At 39.9% G+C, this 23,277-nt stretch overlaps 1 protein-coding gene across 3 annotated transcripts in view; it reads left to right on the forward strand.

Annotated features, from left to right (window-relative positions):
• LOC115655731 overlaps positions 1-23,277 on the forward strand; it is a 210,219-nt gene that overhangs the window by 177,264 nt on the left and 9,678 nt on the right. For all 3 annotated transcript variants that reach the window (XM_030571470.1, XM_030571471.1, XM_030571472.1), the window contains one exon: positions 6,943-7,148. In XM_030571470.1, the coding sequence (XP_030427330.1) occupies positions 6,943-7,148 (206 nt within the window). The remainder of the gene's footprint in view (positions 1-6,942; positions 7,149-23,277) is intronic.

Consider the following 23,277-nt stretch of genomic DNA (forward strand, 5'->3'; position numbering starts at 1 on the left):
TGAATTGCAGGCTGCATTTAATCCAAGCTAATTCAGTTGAACAATAAAACTCAACAGCACACAGCTAGAGGCCAGTCCAAGCCCAGATTTTCAGTACTGTGGCTGTTTCAGCTGTAGCTCCTAACCAGAAAGTGTGGCATTTGAGGCAAAACCCAAAAACAATAAACAAAAGGGCCCAGATTAGGGCATCTAAAACAATACTGGGACACAATGAGATTGCTGCATTCACATATATCAAAAATACAGTCTCCAGGGATCAGATTCTGTGCTGCCTGAATCGGTGTAGCAATGGCGTTACCCACATTGATATCAGCTGAACATCCTGCCAGAGATGTTTTTCATATTTTAATGGGAGGTTTTTTTCTCGGCGTTGTTTACAACGAATCCTTGGAAGCTTGCAAGTGAAAGCTGTTTCCTTACAGAAGTTGTTTTTCCTCCATCAGAGGCGCGCGCGCACACACACACACACACACACACACACACACAGAGGCATATTATTGTAGGATTGCTTGTGTGTACTAAGCTCCAGGCACGGTAGTTCTTAAAAACGCACAAAGAATTTTAAGGGGAGACTGAATGACCCAAAGGACAGGAAACAAAGCCTTTAGGGTTCTTCCCTAAAATAAGGTTAGATTTGCACTATGTTTTTGGTTCAAATCCAGCCCAGATCAACAGTGAGATTACAGCTCAGCAACAAATAACGTATGCATTCTGTTCACAGAATATCAGTGAGCAGGTCACATGGCCCTGGATTTTTCCACCATTCAGATATAGTTAGCAAAATACCTTCTTGAGTATTTTAATCCACCATCTCATTATTCTAAAGTTGAGCCGTGTGCTTAGTTGTGATTGGTCAGATAAATTGCGTGCCATTGTTTCTGGCTGGATGAACCTGCACAGGTTCTGAAGCAAAGATTTGTTTATGTGGATACTGGGTTTCCACAAGTGCTTGTACATGTGATTTTGAAATTTGCTCTCCACAGACATGTTCACCAGGAAAAATACTGTTCAGTATTTATAGAAGGTGAGCACAAACCAGGAGAATTCTCTTAAAAACTAAAACAAATATTGACAGTAAATTGCCCAGCAGTAGTAGTGACCAAAAAATCACTATTATCTGCCACCTGTTGAGTAGCCAGTGTAAAATCAGTCGGTAGTTTTATTCAGATTCCTTAGTGTCCACATTGATGGACAATTGCTCACATAACAAATGGCGTATCACACTTTGCACACAGTCTCAGTCTCAAGAGAGGCCCTGCACTAAAACACATGGGTAATGAACTGACCTCTCACCCCTAGAACTGGTTCCTCCGGTCCAGTTCAGGGTTGATACATTTTTGTGGCCCCAGGTGGAGAAGCTTGCCTTGCCAGCTCTGTGGACAGAATTAGGGCTTCAGGTATCAGTATTGTTCATTTCTCGTCCTTTCTCCCTCACCAAATATCAGATCCACATTAGGAGCACACAGGGCTACTTCAGCCATTCTACTAAGCCCCTGACCCTCTCAATTGAAATTGCAGACTATACACATTCATTGTTTCCAGTCAGAGGCACCTGGATCCAGTGTCTAGCACTTCACCTTAAAAAGTTAAGTTTTGATCAGGGACTAAAACTGAGCTTCCTCCTAGGTCTTACTTACCCCCAAACTAGTTCATCCAACCATGTTATCTCTGAGAGATCAGGCTGTAATGATTACACAGATACCATCATTAGCCATACCTACACTGACCTCTTTACACAAGGATGAATGTAGCAAAACAGTTTCTCCGGTGTTGTTGTGACTAACACTGGCATTCGTATTGTCGTTATGGTTCTGGTTAGGTCACGCTGTGTCATGTGACTGTGAGCTGTAGGGGTAGTTACACTGGGGGATTTCTACTTAGAGGTAATACACTAGAGAGAGGCTTTATTGCAAGAAATACTATAAATAAATAGTATTCTGTTGTCATCCATCTTTATTAATACAGCTTTTCCTCAACATTGGGCACATAGTGGACTATTTTCTTCCATTGTCACCTGTTCTCATGCAAGCATATTTATTATTGACTATACAAGAAGAACTCCATTCTCAATATATGTTAAGATCCAACATGTTCATTTCAGTGTCCCAGGTCAGTGATGCAGGGCAGGATTTAGCTGCAGACCTGTCTTTTAGACCCTCTGGTGCATTGAAATTGATCTTTTTCAATCTTTGCATCCAGAATGTGCCCCTTGACCCATCTCATGAGAGAGTTCAAGTGAAGGAGATGAAAGCAGAGACTTTTTTGTCATTGCTATGAGGAGGCAATTTCCCCCCTTCCCTTCTTTCAAATGATCTAATTCCTATCTGCTCTACACTGATGTGGGGTGTCTTTTTGGCACGATGACATATGGTTTGGGGAAAGTGATTCTTCTGTGCTCCTTTGGAATTGGCACTCGGATATAGGTCCTGACCAACCCAATCCAGATACCAGTTCTTTACTGCACAGTATGGAGTGAAGGTCTACTACTCTTGTATTCAAATAGGGCCTAATGCTGTGAGGTGGGGAATGCACATGACTGTTGGAGGAGCTGAGGTTGCTCAGCACCTCCAGGAGCTGGCCGTCAGCTGCACTTCTTTTGCTCAGCCCAGTGGTTTCCATTGTTCTCGAGATAAGAATTGTTTTTCACCAGAAACAAACTATCAAATGTTGAGGGTGTAGCTGTTAAATCAGCTTTCAGTTACAACTGACATTTGTGAGTCTAGTGCTGGAGGTGGCCATGTTGCTGAAAAATGATATTGTTTGTGATATCAACAGTATGATAATTGTCAGCTCAATAGAAGAGTATGTTGATCCATTTCCAACCTGTTTTAATAATAGTACAACAACAAAAATGCTTTCTCCTATGGTTAAAGCTAGAAGCTTGTTTACAGGCTTTTCCACTGGGTTTGCCTATTGTCAGTGCCACGAATGGCATCAATTTTCAGCAAGACAACTGCCTCCAGCACTAGGATTGGAAACACCAATTGTAATTAAAACTTCTTTTTAAGCAATACGTTTCACAGTTTAATTATGGCAAGAAATTATTCTTGTTTTGGGAGCTCTCAGACTGTTAGACTCAGCAAAAGTCCTCTGGCATTCGGTATAGGAGTCCTGTCCTTGCTACCACCCACTCCCCACTGAAAGTTTACTCTTAAATAAAATCTGAACAAATTTACCGCACCCAGGTTAAATGTGCTGTAAACACTGATTATTTCTTGTGACCCATGTTTAATCCTAACTATGGGCTATGTCTCTTTCCCTCTCTGGTATTTTCACGTAATCACAGTATGAGTCACACAGCCTTTCAAATGTGCAGAGATAAGCTTCAGTCATTTCAGGTGCTTCTAAACAATGACACTGAAAAATAATCTCACAATAGTTAAATGTTTTCTGTTTTCCAAAAGCTCTTATTGGTGTCCTTTCTTCCTGCAATGCAGTTTTTGCAATCACATAGCAACACAGCCCTTGAAATAACTTTTTTTATATTCTAAGTATAAGGTATGGAGTTTGGAGAAACTGATTCCACGCAAATGCTACCTGTTTAAATGCAAAATGGCATCAAAAGTGAAAATAAAAAAGAGTGATGGCTCAGTAGTGGAATCCATTATGTGTCTGGATGCTTGAGGTCCCCTCTTCAGTCAGTCCCTTCTCTTAAGTTTCAATAAAAATGACAGGCAAGTGGGTGTAGTGAAGTTAACTTGGCACAATAGATGTCCTTCTCCTAGCTTAGCCCCCACAATCCTATACAAGAGTCAAGTTTGCTAAGAACTTTAGGCCCTACTCTGTTCTTTTGCACAGACATGTCTGCATCCTCATCTGACTGTGTACTGAGTATCGCCATTTCAGCTTTCATAATGTGCATTTGTGAATCAGCTTCTAGCATGGGCTTTCTTTAGAGATGGATGAACCTGACTTGGTTCAGAAAAGAGATAGCAGTGAAGTAAAACCCACACATGAATACCCTTGAACTTTGGGGAATTTTAGATCCTCATCTGGTCTCTATGGGTTGGGTCATATCTTGTTCAACAAAGCATACAAGAGTTTGAGTACTTACCAAAACACATCTGAACTTTCTAATTCTCTTTTCCTTTACCTCCTTGAGACTCCAATAATAACCCTAACTCTCTCATCTAACCACCCTCCAACAGGTCCGTGTTCCCTCCTCCTTTCTTATGACCATCCAATAAAATCTAGCTTCCATCCTCCTGATGCACAAGCTTTCTCTCTTTGCAGTCCTCTGCTGGGCCACTTGAATTCCTCCTAGCTCACAACACTCCAATAGTGCCCCTCTGCCTTTAGAAATAAGTTGCAGGACTGTCAATTGACCTACCAGGTGCACCTGCCAGTCAATTAAAGTTCCTTATGCTTTGAGACTTTGCACCATTGTGTAGGATTCATGCCCCACAGTGCAAATGGTTTGAACTGACTAGCATCCAGATGCCTGAAGACATGGTACCAAAGCTGCTGGGTCCTGCAATGGGATCATCAAAGGTAGGGGAACTTTATTGTCCATTAATGGAATGGAGAGGAAGGAGTTTTGCCAGTTGTAGCTGGAGCATATTGTTATGTTCGGGAGGGCAAAGTAGAACTTGCTCAAGTCACAACATTTGGATCCAGATCCAACTTTCTTGAAATTCAGGGGTAGTCAGCTCCAGGGTTTAGTTTGGGCCCATCTCAAGAGCAAATTAGACTCAGTTGGAGGGTCCTGGGCAGGGATGTAGCCAGGCAGTTTCTGGAGATTGTGGGGAGAGAGGTAGATGAATGCAGTAGGAGCTAGAGAGAAGGAAGAAAGTGGTGTTTGAGAAGTTCTCATATTTCTGGAATTGGCAGAGGTTTTACTCTTCCCAAATTGGCTTGCCTCTCTGAGACTTGCGCATTTACAATCCAGTTCAAATACAGAAAAGGGGGAGATATTTTACTTTTCTTCTTCTATGGCCAGTGTACAATTCTCTGTGCATATTACACATAGCAGCATAATCTACAGCCAAGTCCAAGCATCACTGAGAGAGGCAATATAAGGAAATTCCCAGAAGAACCTGCAATCACAAACTAAAGGGGTAACATTGTAAAGATGGTCCTTGTTAAGTTGTGTCCCCTTGGAGGACATTTCACAATGATTGTCTGAAAATTGTAAGCTCTTCAGGGACATTGTCTTGTTATGCATTTGTACAGCACGTTGCATGGAGTGGCGGTAATCTTCACAGAAACCATTGAGAAGTTCCCGTATATAAATAATAAATTATTATCCCATGAGATTTCTTGCAGTATGTCACAAGAAGCCATGTTGCCCTTTTGTAATCTCCATGCAATGTATCAGCGGGCTGTGTAATGTAGTCAGCAGTCCCTTCCCTGGCTACTTAATCCAGGCCAGGATTTAAGACCCTGTGTGGTGACAATAGGTAGCACAGTCTGTCTTTAATTGGTTTTAGCGCTGATGAGCCAGAGAGCAATACAGACAGCTGTCAGGGTCCAATGGTCAGAGTTAAGAGGCCCACTTCTAAACATTACAACAGATGAATAGGAATATCACAAGATGCTGGTGGTTATCTCGCAAAAACAATGCTGTTCACTAGTGTTGCCACTGTACGTCTGAATAGTAAGATGGATTATAATAAGTCAAGTAAATGTACAGCCCTCATTGATCGTAATGCAAAAATCCATGTGTAGGATTATTATAATAACCAGACGAGTATGTTATTAAATTAATAATCATATTCAGATTCCATCTTCCATCTATTTCAGTGGTATATGATGTCGAGTGTGTTGTGCTTACAATAATTTTAAGAATTCATTTTTTTCCAAGTTCACGAAGCTAACAACATGAGCTTTTTGCTTTGCACGTCATAACCTTTTATGTTATCGCTTGGTGAGATGAGGTGAAGACCCAGAGGCACATAAATGGGAGACTGGAGGTCTGTGATTATGTTTGCACTGACCCAGTCATATCCAACTTTACACCATGCAGCACTTCTCACAAAACCACTGCCCTCTGGGAAAAGAGACACAGTATAGCTTGTTCACTTGAGTCAGGTTAAATCTCTCTGGGCTAGTGTAATCCAGAATGGGCATATTGAATTCGGTGATGCTACAGTGATTTACACCAGTTGAGGTCATCAGTTTCTTTCCATTTATTACCTTCCAATCTTGCCCTGCAGATCAGAAGGACATGGACACAGGTTCTTCTTTGGATGAGGGCTGCTTTACACTGCACCAGTGTTGCAAAGTGGCCCTAAAGCCAATGTAACTAGCCACAGGAGACACCAGTCTGCTTAAGGGGATCTTCCAGTGTCATAAAGCTATTTAATGAGTTATGAGCTATGTCCCTCCTGCAGCCAACAGAAGGGTCAAGACCTGAGTAGCCTGGGACTTCCTGATCCCCAGGTTCCATGAGAGTCCCTTGGAGCTAATGGCTGCTGCTGTAATGTAGAGCAACCTACAGATGGCTGTAATTTACACCAGGAAACTGACCTATCACACAGCTGTCCCAGGACCAGGTGAGCACAAAAATGTCTGAGGGCCAGCATTGCACGTGCATCCACACACACACACACATCCCTACTAGCCTGCAACAGGATGAAGATTCACAGTGTTAATGAATAATAACCATAGCTCACTCCATTACAGGTAGTTCAAGGCCATTCTGCATAAACAGAATTCTGCATTGCTTTGTGTCTTAATCTTTAAAAACCCCAAATGTCTTGGTTGCAGACATATGTTAAGGTTTAATGCATCTCCTGCCATAAAAGTGTTGCTCAAAACTAATGAACAAATGAATGTTTGTTTAATCCCCTTTGTGAAAATCAAACAAGCTTTCAACAGCTATTCATATATTTATTGTCAGATGTGAATCATCACTTAGGTGCTCTGCCCTGTGACATTAGCAGTTAATGCTCATAGTTTCACAGCATTAATCCACCTGTTTTTTCTTTTTTTTTTCCCCAGTACCAGCTACAGAAAGGATCAGTGTGGAGAATCCTGTTTTGTCACTGGCAGAATTGGCTCTTCTTCTGCTTGGTCCTGGCAGTAATGACTATCATTCCCCTTGCAGTCTATCGAATGATGGTAGCTTTTAAGGACCCTCCACCCAGTCCTGTATTCCACGCAGCAGCTGTGTGCTTCGGAGTTCTCGCAGAGACTCTTCTGATCAAGTGAGTACAAGTCACCTCCCCCTTCTCTCCTTCCCTCCCGTGCAAAAAAGCAGGGAGAGCGGGTGTCAGATTCAGCAGATTCAGCAGCACCTGAAAAGCTCCCAGTAGATTTACCCCTTATGTTAAATAACAAATTTTAGAAGCAACAAATTGTTACTCTAGCATTGCTGGGTGTCATTAAGGTTGCATGTCTATGTTTGTTTAATTTTAATTCTGCTGTTAAGCAAACTAAATGCTTTTTTTCTATCTCAGTGGAGTCCACCCAGAATAGAGAATGAATAACTGTTTCAAGGTTGTGTAACTAAGGGTTTTTGTTTGTTTGTTTGTTTGTTTGTTTGTTTGTTTGTTTGTTTGTTTGTTTGTTTGTTTTACTATGAGGAAGAAATTAAAAGTTCCTCTTAGTACTTAAAATATCAAAGTCATTGTTTAATGTCTTTGAGTCACGGTACAACTAATTCAATTGCATAGGGCAATGCAGTTTCTTGGTATGTGAAACACAGATAGTACAGAGAAGTGATTGTAAAGTTGAATAAACACAAACTTAGTTTCAAAGTCTGAAACTTTCTGATGGATGCTTTTATAATGATCCACCACAGCAGCTCTTCAGCAGAGGTAGAACCTGGACCTCCATCACCTAAGCAAAGGGAGTAATATTGTTGGCTGTTAGCAGTAGTAGACTTTTATCCCTTATGTGGTACAGCTACAAAAGGGGGGAATGAAACATCTAACTGTCCAGGGGACCCACCCTAAGTATTTGAGGCCCACAGGAATTTAAATCCTACGATTGGCCACCTCTTTGAAATGATCCATCAACAGCCATGGGCCTAAACCAGAACTTCACATCTCACCTTCTGTACCTCCATCCACCTTCCCAATGCATGCACAAACACAAAGTTTGGATCCATATTTTTGTCCATATCTGGTTCTGAATTTGGTAACATAGGCCTGTCTCTGTGACAGGCTAAACCAGAACATTGAATCCAAACATTAACCCACCCAAAATTCATGTTCAGTGCAGACCCGAAATGTGTAAGTCGGGTACACCTATAGTTTAAAAACCATGCTATGGCAGAAAATGCATATGATCATGAATTCCTGCTTGGATTTCACTTTTCCCCCAAATTAAAACAAACACACTGACACAATTATCTTGAAGCCACAATGATCGTCATTAAAATGTTGACATTTAGTGTTTGAAACTAATTAGCATTACCATGGAATTACAGGTATATTAAGTGTCCTTACAATAATTACCTTCAAATGGTAATTCTGATTTTAATGGCAACCACCATATTGTAGGTGATTGCAGTCTGAGGGTGAAGGAGAGGGAATAGGAAGGGAATTAGTCTTTAATGAAGCATCTGAACAAGCATATATATGAAAGGAAAAGCCACACAAAAATAGAAAAGGCTAACTATACGCAAGTGCTCCTGAAAGTTTCTGAGGAGATAAAAGCTTTAGAAACAAATGTGAGTTTAAAAGTGCATTTGAAAAGGTATGTACTCACATTGTGCAGCACAACAGCAGTAGAATGCTAATAACATTTAATTTCCCTTGACTTCTAACCTTCTTAACCTGCTGTAATGCTAGAATGGTGCTGTAAATCAAAATGTGTTGTATTGTATGGTGAACATGTGTATTGAATCATTCCAGACTGCCTGGTGCTTTTTAAAAACAAAACTCACAATAGTGTTTCTGCTGGGTTTTTTTTCATTTTTCATAGACCTTTCCTCTCAGTCATTCTGCAACTGGTTAGCTGATGTGTTCAAAATACAGTATAAAAAAAAAAGAGGAGGGGGAATTAGGAGGTAGAAAAACCACATAGAAACTATAGCACAGATGAGTAGGCCAAAGTATCCTTGACATTATTTTCCCCCTTCTTCTAAGTGTTATTCCATTTTCAAGAAAAACAAATTGGAATATTGCCTGGGGTCTACTGAATCATTACTAAATTAAGAATCTGTTTTTAATAACATTTAACTTGTAAATAATGCATTAATTGATTAGCTTGAAAGTTAGCTTGAATGCTAGAAACTCTGGCACAAAATGTGTAATGAAAGAAGTGTTCTGTTCGAGGAGGCTGTATGATAAATGTAACAAATTAAATATGACAGTTGATATTTGTGAAAATGGTGATATAATTAGAGGACACCTGCAGCTGTTTTCCAACCAAAACAACAGAAATGAAACACGTATAAAGGATGTGTGCCACATTTTCTCTTGGCATATTTCTTTGGTTCTCTTTAGGGTTTTTGTTATGAGTTCTTTGGGGTTTTTTAAATTTCCCCTACCTTTTGTCAGGTCATATGTCTAAACAAGCAACAAGTGTCTTTGTCTGATACTATGGTTTATTGGCTCAATGTGATACATCCATCAGACTAAAGGAAAAGAACAAGAATCTTATTTGCTAAGAGTTTGAATTTACTAAAGAACATGATGCATACCCAAGCATATTTATAAGTATGTAGGCCTAGATATGGTCAAGCATTCCTACCTGTAGAGTTCTTACCTGTGGGATTATCACCTGTGTATTTATTTCCCCTTTATTGTCAAGGAGGATTTTTTTAAAGTAAAAAAGTGATGTGACAACATAATATTGAACAACCATGCGTAGTATTTTAAATGTAAATGTGTAGTTTGCACTGTTTGTGTGTGAGAGAGAATTTGATGTTGTTTTTTACATTTCATGAGGATCTGAGTCCACATTTCCAAAGATGAAAGCAGAGCATTAACTCCCTGAACCAAACTACTCCAGCTCATACTACTGTTAAAGGAGAAATGGGAAATTTTGGTGCATATTCATTGATGATGGTTCCAAAACATACTATTAGGATTTGGATACAAATTTTTTCAAAGTTTGGGAAGTATTTGGATCCAGGGATTTTTTTCATCTTAAGTATTCACTCTTCAGTGTGCAAGAGTAAGTCCTATTAAAGGAAATAGAAATTAAACTTGCACAAACGGGGTCGCTGGACTTGAGTTTTCTCTGAGTTACATCAATGTAAATGAGAAATAGCTCCATTCAGGTCAATGGAATTCCACTGGTATTGATACATGAGATCACAAACAGGTCCTATATGACAGAGCAACAAGAAAGCCAGAGCAGATGTGCATTTGTGCTATTCATGCTATGAACATTTGAGTGCTCTGTTCATGGAATGTAGTCCTCAGAGCAGATAGAGCAGATGTTTCATCATAGGCATTACATGAACAACATTACAATACCAATTTCCTTTATTTATTTCCAGAATTTGGTCCAGAGTTTCTGATTTATGTACAACTATGTTATGAAATGCCTTGAAAAAGGTTTCATATTTCATATTGTAGTTTAGCTACAACTTGTAGTATCTTAATATTCCAAATTTTGTGTTTCATGCTGTATTTTGTTGATAGGTAGATATAAATATTCCAAATTGTGTTCCCAAGTGAAGAGATTTTGGTGATCTCAACATCATCGCTATCAAGGATTATTTTCAAAAAATAATAATAAAGTGGTCAGGATAACTCTGGAGGCTGGTATGGGGATATGGGTAGCTTTCACTTCTAGGTCATCCCCAATACACATACAACCCAGATCAGCAGTAACCAGAAGTTGTTACAATGTGATGGCTGTCAGTTGGACTATGCAGAAGAAACTGATGATGGCAGCAGACTGGAGTCTATGTTAAAAAAACACCACCACAACTGGGACCATTATTGGTAATCTGACCATAAATGTCAAGTATTGAATGGACATGGAAACTGGACTCTCCTCTTCGGGGCTGGTGAGCACTGGTGGAGCTAGCACTGGAATATCCAGTTCTGTGGGTGAATGGAGGACTTCAGCCTCCACAACTGTCCATCTAGAACTTTCACATGCGCTAAATTCATCTAAAAAAAGAAAAAAGACAAGACACTAGAGTTAGGGTAGGAATGGCTGTCCTTGCTGAGGAGCTCAGCTACTGCTGGGTCTGCAATACCTGGCCATTTTCTTCAGAGCTAAGGCACACTGAATAAAGCTATGTGGGAAAAATCCGACTGCAGCATATAGCCAACCGTGAATACTGTAAGTCTTCAGCATGCCCTTTGTCAGTTGTCAGAAACACAGATATTCATAAACAAAGGAGGAAGGGGGAGACTAAAATTTCACTTTAGAATAAACACTGTGGAAATTGATTCGGAATGTGCTAACAGGGTAGGAACCATTTATGTAAATATATGAAACAATCATACTGTGCCTTTGGAGCAATTACACCTTTATTACCGATTTTTGTTTTTAAGTCAGTGTCAGACGGCAGTTGAGACTGGCTTTGATGACGGATATAGAATGTATTGTGCATGACACTGGAAGCATGATATCATGGAGACAGATTGCACAATGGCTTGGAAAATCATCACGGTTCTTTCATATATGGCAGAATTCTTCCCCCAGATGCAAATATAGAAATTTTCTCTATAATAAAGTTACAGCTTTATTCTATAAGAGCAGTCTTTGAATGCTGTTATTTGGTAATGCTTCCTGCAAAATAACCCAACCATTATGTAGTGCTCTGTTCTACACCTAAAATGTCTCTGTTTTCATGCTTGTGGGGCATGTGTAACACAGTTGTGTATAGTCATTTTAGTTTTGTAATATTGTTCATGTAATGCCTGTGATGAAATGTCTGATCTATCAGTTCTGAGAACCAGATTCCATGAACAGAGCACTCGAATGTTCACAGCATGAATTGCACAAATGCACATCTGCTCTGGCTCTGTTGATTCATGCAGTTTTACAGATGCATCACCAATGTCAAGTTTGTTTTGTGCATCATGTTTCCCACCGTTAATGTTGATCTCATTTGACATTATGCTGATTAGTAATGGGCAATGGTACTCACACAAATGTAATACAAGAGGTTCACCAGTAACAGAGAGTGGTTGGCAAAGAATATTGTGTCAGCAGCCCAGCTGCTTGAACACTAGTCATCATCCTCTTTAGCATGAATGAGGAGTCAGAGTCCCACTGGAATAAGCTTCTTCTCCCTTAGGTCAACAATGTTGTTTGTCTGCTGCTTTTTTCATTGGGCTTTTTCATTTCTTTCTGTCTTTTTCTGTTGATGCAGGGAAGACATTGCTCTAAAATTCATAATAGGAGATGGTCTAGTAACGCAGCCAATATATTAATTTCATCAAGAGAAGTAAGGAAAGAATTTTCTTCTTGGATCCCTACTTCACATGGGGCCCAATCTTGCATCCTCGACTCCCGTACAATTCCCATTGAAATCAACAGAGTTTTAGCAGAGTAAAGAGTGCAGAATCAAGCTGTATTTTTTAAAATTATTTTGTCTCTATTTTGTGTTTTTCTTTGCTCTCCCTATGGGCTCATTTGCTTTCCTGCTTCTGTTTCTTGCTCTTTCTTTCTGTCCTCAAGACCTGGCCCTATTCCTTTAAGTGAAATTAACCTGATCTGCTTTCTCCCTAACTGCTCTCCTTGTCTTGCTCTGCTCTGGTATCTGTTGAATTCTGTTTTCACAAAAGAACAAAATGGGGTAGTCTGTACAGGATTTAGACAGAAATCTCTGCAGACTCTGCTTTAAGTTTTTCATAGATTTATTTTAAAATTCATTTGCATATAATATGACAACATGTCAAATAAGTGTTAGCCATTTGACTTACTACCTGTGCACAAAAGTGCTGAGTATGACAGATACTTTTTCAAAGTTGTATGTGCAAGTATGCTCTGCTCCTGGGTGGCATTGGAAAAACACAGGCAGAGAAGTGAAGCTCTCAAGTCTGGTCTTCCTTGGTTTCCCTGGAAGACTTTGTGTGGATTTCAGAGGATATGTATTATTAGTTCTCAATCCTAAATGGAAGGATGGGCGGTGCTGAGTCTTTAACAAAGATATCCTTTCTCTAATTAGGTATTGGAATGAAGTAAGTGTGAACAAAAGCAATAACCACAAAATCCAAATAAAAATCTCTTCCCTTCTGAAATGCTCAGATTTCACACCCCTGTGATATCATAATTTCATTTGTTTTCCAATCACCAGCAAGCTTCAGGACAGCCAGGACCTAACGTTCCAAGGTAACAACCAAGCAGGCAAAATCTTTTTTTCAACAAAAATCGTTTTTTATGTATCTTGTTATGGGAAACAACTGTAGGTGCAGAGAAAGGGCTTGCTCCATCTTCCATTCTCTTCAATTTGGATTGGACCTTTAATCAAAGCTAATTACATCACATGACATTAGGATCTTGCTAGTATTGCTGCTTTCTAGGATATTTTGCAAATTCCAATCATTCTGTTGTTCCATTACAAAGATGCAACTGTCACAGTGTACATGAATATACCCTGCCCTGTTCCTCTGACCTCCCCCTGCAAAAAAAAATTCCCAGTCAAATAATATCAGCAACAAAGTTCTGAATTTCAAAGATTATTTGGGACTACTAAAACGCTAAAAAAAAATTAACCATCAGGAGTCACGTCTTTTTTTTTAAAAATAACAAGGAAGTTAAATGCAAATAAGTGATGTAGTTGTTGGGGAAAAATCAGGTAATGACAAAGTTAGGCTTCCAAAGGCAATGTTAGTTAACTCAGCTGTGTGGCACATACATAGTGTTTCCTATTTCTGTTTTTCTGGTTAATTGCATTATTTTAAACCCATTACTGCTGATGTTTGTATACAAATGTATATCATTAAAATATACAAGAGATGCAATTTATAAGAGCTAAAAGTGGTGCTATAATCTTAGCTTTGGCATTTCTTGCCCTTTGTGATTTCCAGGAGCACACTTTTAGAAAGGTCCCCTTCAGTTTGCCTCTATATATTTGTACCTCTGTGCATGTGCAAGCGAGATAGCTAGCGGGTCAGGTACTCAGACTTGTGTCCACAGTGCATTTTGCAAGCACATATTTTCTTGGCACAATTTGCACCTGCCGAAAAGGGGGCCAGAGGCTAGCCTGGCTAAAAATATACCCCTGACTCTGCAAACTTTAGTGTTTGTTGACATAGTTTTTAGCAACAGAGGGATAGCGATCTAGATGCAAACCTGTAGGTTGAAAAAAAAATCAGAAAATGAAATTAATACAATACCAGGACATAAGGAAGATGTGCTGGCTTAGTTAAATAAGGCACAACTGGTATTATTTAATTAAAATCTAGAGTGCAGCTGTTAGGGGAAAATTCAGCCAGTTTTAGACAGAAAAATCTGCCTCCATGTTGTGTTTCAGCATCATTTTAACACTATAACTAGACTACAAGAGTAAAAGATAGGAGTTTGTTTGAGGGTGTGGGTGTATGTGTGTGTGAGAGAGAAAAAGAGAGCGAGAAACAAGGATGGTGTTCAAATACTATATAGAATAGCCTTTCCTACTGGAGAGATGGAGAAAAAATAGAATTACACTAGGCCCTCTAAGCTCTGCTAGTGCAGTGAGTGCTCTGAGGCTGAGGATAAAGGAGTGAGGAGAGGTCATGAGGAGGCTTGCATGTGCGTACTATCCATAGCATGGTTCCCTATCTCCAGTATGAGGTTTTTACCACCCTGCTATATACGTTACATCTTACAAAGGAAAACAGTTTTGTTTGCCAAGTGAGAGATCATTTCAGCCGGGCAACATTTCTGTTTTCTCCAAGAATGAGAAAGATACTTTTATTGTCTATAAAAAATAGTTACAGCTATTTGCATCTGTGCTGTTGCAAAAATTGGACAAACATCTTATTTTACTACCTGCTGCAGAGCCATTTCAGCGCTTCAGAGAAATCATGCTATTTATTAGACTTGCAGAAAAAAATGTTTAGAGCGTTTGAGGAACGTAGACCATTACAAAAACTAAGGAGACTTTAACTTGACACCCTCCGAAGATTTGGTGGTATTGTTGTGCATTATTTTAGTGACTATTTATACAACACTAGAACTTTGTATGATACTCTATAGAAAGTGAAAAAGGCAGAGGTCCAACCAAGCCCTGCTCTGAGCAAGTTGGGGGGCAGCTACCTCTAAGACACCCTTCTGCTCTTCCAGTCCTGGGGTTGGCTGGGATCCCCAGCATAATTTAGAGCAGCCTAAGTAGGACATTCTGCTGGCTGGTGATTGCTGTAATTCAAGGTGCTGCAGCTATGCCTCCTATGGGGTAGATACTGGGAGCAGGTGACATTGAGCCAGCGACACCCAATTAAATTCTCAGCTGCCCCGTTACATTAGCTGCTTTACACTGCCTGAACAATGCAAAGCTGCCAGATGGCAGGCTGGGGATCTGGCCCATGGTATCTGCCATGGAGAGCTTGCAGTGTACAACAGGTGAATATAGGAAACATACAAAGGGAGAGGTAGGAAAAAGGAGAAAAGTTAAAGATAATATGAGTCACACTGGGCTCTGAATTAATCCTAGCACTAAAGCAGTCAAGCTGTTCATAATTAACAATATTTTTGTAAGCGTTTTGTTTTGTTTTCCATTATTTGTCCGGCCTCTGTGTAACATTTGATTCGGCACCATCAGTCAGCTGTTCTTTCCCCTTTCATCCAAAAATGAAATTCATTTAACCATAAAACAAATTCATTTGCCCTGGGACTATTTTTGGATTATTTGTATTATTCCTATTTTATGAATATTCACACCACCAGAATTCCGTCTATATGGACACTTGAGAGCAAAACAAAATGATGGGTTCACTGACCTTTTAAACCAAACTTAGGCATTTAGTTCACCAAATTGTTTGCCAAAAATATCCACCAGCACTTGCCCACTTGGGTTTCCAACTTGAAGATCCCGGGAGTGGAGAGCATCAGTGGAAAGCAAAGTAAATGAAGCAAATAAATGAAGTGGGTTTTGAGGAAAGATTTGAAAGAGGAGGGTGAAGACACTGGATGCAGAGTCATTCCAGAAGGAGCAATGCAATGTGCAAAAAGGCCCAAAGGTTAGAGTGGGAAGGGGAGATAAAGTCCCAAAGATTTCACTGGGCTTTGGATCAAGCCCATAGGGCTCTGCAATGCCTGATGAGAGAGTAGGACCTAGAGTGAAATGTGGGGAGCAACCGGAGAGGAGAAGTAAGATGTAGACAAGGCCAGGCCTGTGCAAAACCTTAAAAGAGAGAGCTGTGAGTTTGAACAGAAACGGATGGGAAGTTAGTGAAGCACCTCGAGAGAGGGCATCATTGTCAGAACTGGGGAAAGGAAATTACCCCACCTATACACCACTCCCATTGTCTGTAGAAGCAAGAAGACACAGACTTAAGGCTGCCTCTCTACCCTCTGCAATTGCAAGGCACAGCAGATTGAGCTAAGGCAGTGTTTCTCAAACTGGGGTCACCGCTTGTGTAGGGAAAGCCCCTGGCAGGCCGGGCCAGTTTGTTTACCCACCCCATCCACAGGTCTGGCCAATCGCGGCTCCCACTGGCCACGTTTCGCTGCTCCAGGCCAATGGGAGCTGCTGGAAGTGGCGTGGGCCGAGGGACTTAGTAGCTGCCGCTTCCAGCAGCCCCCATTGGCCTGCAGCAGTGAACCGCGGCCAGTGGGAGCCATGATCGGCCAGACCTGCAGACTGGGCAGGTAAACAAACCAGCCCAGCCTGCCAGGGGCTTTCCCTACACAAGCGGCGACCCCAGTTTGAGAAACACTGAGCTAAGGCCAGGGAAGGAGCCTGTACTCTGCCTTTCCTTGATTAAGAGGATTTAAATTAGACCCTTGTGTTGTTTTTAGGCCTATTTTTGTATTTTATACAATCTCACACTGCCTAGAACTTGGTTGTTGAAATATGCACACAGCTCTGTATTGTTTGGGGAGTAATACATGGTTTTCCCCAGTGGCACAGCGATAGTCTTGATCCGCCAGCCTCCTGCTGTCCACTGTCATTGCGTCTCACAGTCACTGAGTGGCCTGAGGTGTAGCTGGCACTCATGGACCCCCCGCCAGTGCCTGTAACTCTGAAAGTACATGACATCTTAACCTTTATAAAATTTCTTCAAGACAGCATTTAAAAACACCCAAATCTTTCCTGACCTTTACATTTTAGTAGAGATTGTTTTTTGTTTTGTTTTTTTTAAATTGATGTTACAATATTTTTTTTCTTAGTTGTGGCATTTTTAAGCCAGTTCAAGGGGAACTTTGCTTTCCTTTTCCCATCCTATTTGAGGCCAATCATTAATCATGGAAGGAAAAGCACTCCAGATTCAAACCTGACTTCATAATGTTTTTATGTTTGTGACATTTTATATCTATCAGTTGATGGGAAGTTCTATCCTTTCCATTTGTAATCTACTAGGTTGTAATTTGAGTCTAGATTCTGACTTCCTTTTTAACCTCCCACACTCACACCAGTGCAGGTTTTGCCATGCTGCTCTATGGAGAGAGTAATGATTGTGTGCCAGTGAATTCGTGGCGATTGCTAAAGGAATTTCTAAAGAGCTTCAGTGATCACCCAGGCTACATCACAGGGAGCCTGATTCTCATCTCACACTGTCAGAAATCAGGAGTAACTCCATTCAAATCAATGGAACAGATTCTGCAATCATTTACACCGCATAAATCCAGAGTTGCTCCATGAGTACTTTAACTGAGCTGTTCTGTAAAATAAACATGAGAGAAGCCTTAGACCCAGGATTTTTACTCAAAGATTTTAAAATTGTAAAAAAATTGGGAACTTTAAAGTGAAGCTTCCTGCCTGTTTTTATGGCACTTGCTGTTTCTAATGAAACTAGGAACTGCATATCTCACAGTGCAAACAATTGTGCTGTGAGGCCTGGCTTTATGCTTAAGTGAAACTTTCCATATTCTCATATATTCCTTAGCTACTGTAATCTCATAAAGTCTTCCATGATATCAGGCAATTATAATATTTAAGGCTTGGATTCTAAACACTTTCTAGTGGTGCTATTGAATTTGTAGTCATTTGCTAATTTATTTTAGTTGTGTTGTTTTGTTGAAACTAGGCTCTGTGAGCTAAAATGTGAAAAAGTTATGTAAGTTATAGTTCTTGTAAAATCACTGTAGGCAAGAAGATTACTCCTGATAAATATATGTAAATAGGTACATCTGGGCAACATTTTTTGTCCAAAACTTTTTCAGCATAATAGGCAGATTCACTGACACCAAAATATTTCATGAACTTGTGTTGGTATCACTGAATTGTTCATGTAAAAAAAAAAAATCCAAAAAAGTCAAAATGTTTGGTTTCAACATTTTCAAAATGAAATGTTTTGATTTTTCGGTTCAAGATGTGTACTTATTTTGAAATTTTCGTTTTATTTTTAAAAATTAAAAACTTTAAAAAATGCTTAGTTGAAACAAAAAAACTTTTTACTTTTTGATTTGCTGCAAATTTCCAAAAAAATAGTTTTCTGTTTAACCCAAAACACTTTTTTTCCGCAATTTTTTTGGAATTGTGAACCGAAAAATTCATTATTCACACAGCTCTACTTTCTTGTCCAAAAACTGAAGGTCACTTCAAAGCTGCTTGGTGAAGGAACCTAATCCTGCAGACAGCACAGTTATTGGCCATTATTTCTGAATCCAATTGTCAAGAAAGGAAAAGTTTATGGGGAAAACAAATGCTGCACTTATTACTGTGATTCAACATTCATAAAATATATTTCATTGAGGGGGCAGTTTACACAGGGGGTAATGAGATTTTTCCTTTATGCATTATTTATAACTGCTTAATCCAGGTGCTGTAGGTTATTTTTTTTTTTATTCCTCAGTTTCACTGCTACAAAACACTTCAGTATTTCTAATTTATTTCTGCTTACAATACAGATGTTCTCAATTGTGTTTCTAATGACATTTCAACTGTTATGATCACTTTTTATTTGTTTGTGTCAGTGTATAAACAGAGGTTCAATGTGCAGTGTACAATAGTTAGGTTTCAAGAAGCTTGTAAAAGCCTCTAGTGATTTAGCTATCAACAAATTAAGCTATGACTAACAGTAATATCTTTATCATTAGTCGTTTTAATCTTCAGACGAGTTCCCTGCAGTTTATATGGCTCTTTTATCTTCACATAAAGGTTTCATCCTTTAAAAGAGCATTTTTCAAGATGACCATTTGGAAACAACATTTGGAGGAACATTTGGGTTGCGTCCTCTAAATAAATTTCCAAGCTGTTGGTAATGGACTAAAGAAAACGTTGTCTGCACTGAATACTAAAAAGCTATAAGTAAGAGCCTTGAAGGTTATGTGTAAATATTGACATTTTTATTTTATTTAGCATACAAAAATGAACTTGCAGTGTTGCTTATCTTGATAGAAAGCGACAACCGTATCTGCGTCATGAGATGTATTCATCAGACTTCTGATTTACAGAGGTGGTCTACCGTTTTTCAGTTGAGGGTTTTACGATATCCCTGATTAGACCACAGAGATTTGGGGAATGAGTGTTCACATAGGACCAAGTCAAGAAAATAATAGAAGAAATTCCTTTCGTCTTAAAAGGTCATGTCACATATAAAAACTTGGGTCCCAACAACCCCATTAAGATCCTTTGCTGAGAGGTGCAATAGAACTTTAGGGCATTCAACTTCCAGCAAGTTCAGGTCCTCAGTTCATTATAAAAGAAGCACAGGCCAATAACTGCAACATCACATTGTTGTCCCTTGCACCCAGCCACGCTGCCTTTCCCCTCAAGTGTGAATGTATTGACACATCTTTTTAATTGGAGGTTACTACAGGAGCTACAGGGTATTCCCATATTTTCCTAAAGCACTCAAAATAATACAAATGTACAAATAATAGCCTGTGGTTCTTTCAGGGTGTTATTTACACTAAATGCATTAGTATATGCTAAGTGATAAGATGTTCATTGCACAGGTTTGTGATCCCAGGACACAAAGCACAAGGAGTCCACAATATTCTCAATAAATCAGAAAGCCATAAGATCCTTGCTATTCACACAGAACTGGATCATTGTTTCATGAATGGCGCTATATAGGCAGTGCTTAATTTGGAATGAAAGAGATGTCAGGGGCTCAAGCAATTAGGTGCTGGGGCTCAAGCAATTTTTTTACTTTCAGAACTGACATGAAAAGCTCAGAGGTGTTGGGGCTACGAACTGCCAAGCCTAGAGGTGCCGGGGCTCAGCCCTGGCAAGCTCTGGAACAAATTAAGCTATAGTCAATTAAGCTATAGTCAATTATAGTCATGAAAAATTCCCCAGTAATGACTAGGGAACTCATTAGTTCTCTCTTTGGAACATGAGCACTAACAGAATTTTTTCTACAGTATTTTCTTCCTCTTTCTTAACACTCTTAGTATTAATACTCTTTGTTCCTGCACGAAACCTGTGCATTTCTCTTGCTTCCGCTGCATATCTTTTGTGCTTCTCAAGGGGGTGTAAGGGAGATTTTATTTATTTGCATATATGAGAAGATGATTTAATAAATTGCAGAATCATAAATTTCATTTTTTGGAGGGAAGTATCACTCGCTTTGTGGTAATTTAAGGCTGTACAATCCACATAAATGTTGCCAGTGTCTTCTGTAAGAACTGGCCTATAATAAACCTATCTCATAGAACTGGAAGGGACCTTGAAAGCTCATCAAGTCCAGCCCTCTGCCTTTGCTAGTAGGACCAAGTACTAATTTTACCCCAGAGCCCTAAGTGGCCCCCTCAAGGACTGAGCTCAGAATCCTGAGTTTAGCAGGCCAGTGCTCAAACCACTGAGCTATCCCTCCCCCTATAGACTGCACTTTGGTTCTTCCTATTATTTATGAAAAACCTTATAGTCCCTCGCACCCCATCTTTATGGGGCCTAGGTGGGAAAACCTTCTCAATAGGTGGAAGGCTATGGTAACATAGCCAAGAGTTAGCTCAAGACCAGGACAAGGATCTTATGCACTTTACCTGAATGGTAAATGTTTCAGGCAGCTAGTGCAAAGTGTAGAGCACAGATGTAATTTGCTCTTGTTAAATGTACCCTGCTCACAAAACAGGCAGCCATATGCTGCACTGGCTGAAGCTTCTAAGAGGCCGTCATCAGTGCTCTCAGGTAAATCACATTGCTGCCATCTAGCCAAGAGATAATGAAGATATAGATGAATGTGATGAAGGCAAAAGACTCAATTCCTTGACCAGCTGCAGATGGTGAATAAAGGCATTGGGGCCACTTTGCTAGATAGGACTCCATGGGTAGAGATGAGTATAACTAGAACCCTAGGCTGTGACCTGCTTAAAAATGGTAGTCAGCCTCAGTTCAAAAGCAGTCACAGATTTTGTCAAAACAATGAGGAGTCCTTGTGGCACCTTTGAGACTAACAAATTCATTTGGGCATAAGCTTTCATGGGCTAGAACCCAGAAAGTTTATGCCCAAATGAATTTGTTAGTCTCAAAGGTGCCACAAAGACTCCTCATTGTTTTTGCTGATACAGACTAATGCAGCTACCACTCTGAAACCTGTCACCATGCAAGGCACAGATTTTGTCAGTTTCTCCAAAAGCTTTCTCTTGCCAATCAGCATCACCTTCATGTTATCTAGAAAGAGCCTGGGCCAACTAGCTTGAATCTACACCTTATCTCTGCCAGACACAAGGAAGCTGTAGTGTTTGGTTTCAGTAGAGTTTGGTGTCATCAGGATATTGATGACACTGTAGTGCATACCGATTCCCATATCACAGATATGTTTTGAACAAGAGGGGTGCCAGCACTGTGGTACTGCACAACTGAGGGCATGTCTACACTGCCCCAAAGTTCAAAGTACAAGGGCATGAGTAGCAGTGTGCACCAAAGTGCTACGCTGTAACCCTCCCATGTGGATGCTTTGGGCATGAACTGAAAGGTTCCTAGTTCACATTAATGTAGTCCTGTTTGAAGAGGAATACAGTAAAGCAAAGTAGGAATCTTTTTGTTTGCACCCACACGGGGGGAGTTGCAGCACAGCACAGACTACTCACACCCCTGTAGTCTGAACTGTGACCAGTGTAGGAAAGACCTGAAAACCCTTGAAAAGGAAAATTAGTTACCTATTACCAGCTTCTGGGAACTTCTTGATGGAAATTAGCAGAACTACCATTCTTTCCTCCCTTTGCCATGTCAAGAGCACCACATGGTGAACAGCATTGAAGGCCACTGCAAGATACAACAGTATTAGCAAGGACATCTGACTTTTCTCCATTTCCATGCCGAGATTATCAGTGCCCATCACTGCAGCATTCAGGTCTGAAACCTTGTTCGTGTTCATAAAAGTGGAGAATGTTAGATGCTCTTGAAGTTGGCCTCCCACTACCATCTCAATGATCTCTTACAGAAAAGGGAGGTTAGGGATCAGCCAATTAGTTAGTGACATTCATGTCAAGAGGTAGTTTCTTGAGAAAGAGTCAGAAAACCCCATGTTTGCAGGATGCTAGCAATGAAGTCAGTATGTTTAGCCCCTCCGGCCTTGACCTATTACCAAACTCTTTTGAGAGGCCATCCCAGAATCTTGGCAATATTCTTTGAACCTTATGTTCTCTTGCATCAAATGCTAAAACAATAAGTTATATGTACTTTGTTTTTTTCACGTGATTAAGTGAAACCTAGGGAAATAAAGAGAAATCAGTAGAGGAAACATACGCCTATTATAGATGAACCCAAAAGCTCTGATTCTGATCTCACACTGGTATAATCTGGGAATAACCAGTGAATTGCACTGGTGTAAAGCCAATCTAAGTGAAATCAGAAACAGGCCCAAAGTGTTGTCTGTTTGTTTGTTGTAGGGGCTGTTTTTGGTTGCTTGGTTATTTTTTATCTGCATTTGTGAGGTCTAATACTATGTTGGAACTGCTTTTCCATTCTCTAAGATGAATCTTCATATAGAATTTACTCCAGGATCACCATGGTGCATGTAAAACTAATGTACCATTACTGGAGAGATTTGAATTCTGCCAGCTGTAAATGACATACATGAAGTGATGCTGGATACCGATGTAGCAAACTAGTGAAGTCCCTCTTATATTTGTTGAGTAGATTGCAATGTAAATATGCAGCTGGAAACTGTAGCTGAACGGGGTGCAAATGGGTTAGAAACATCAATTGGTTAATGCATATAAAGTTTTTGGTTTTGTAATTTTGCAAAAACTGAAATTCTTATTTGTTATTTATCTGCTTTCAAAAGATAACAAATAGTTCTTTTGCCAATAACTGCACACCTATATTTATAACACACTGGTGCTTCGTAAGTGTCATTTGTGTCATTATCTGCATATGTT

The sequence above is a fragment of the Gopherus evgoodei genome, chromosome 8, assembly GCF_007399415.2.
Source record: "Gopherus evgoodei ecotype Sinaloan lineage chromosome 8, rGopEvg1_v1.p, whole genome shotgun sequence".
Classification (NCBI taxonomy): domain Eukaryota; kingdom Metazoa; phylum Chordata; order Testudines; family Testudinidae; genus Gopherus; species Gopherus evgoodei.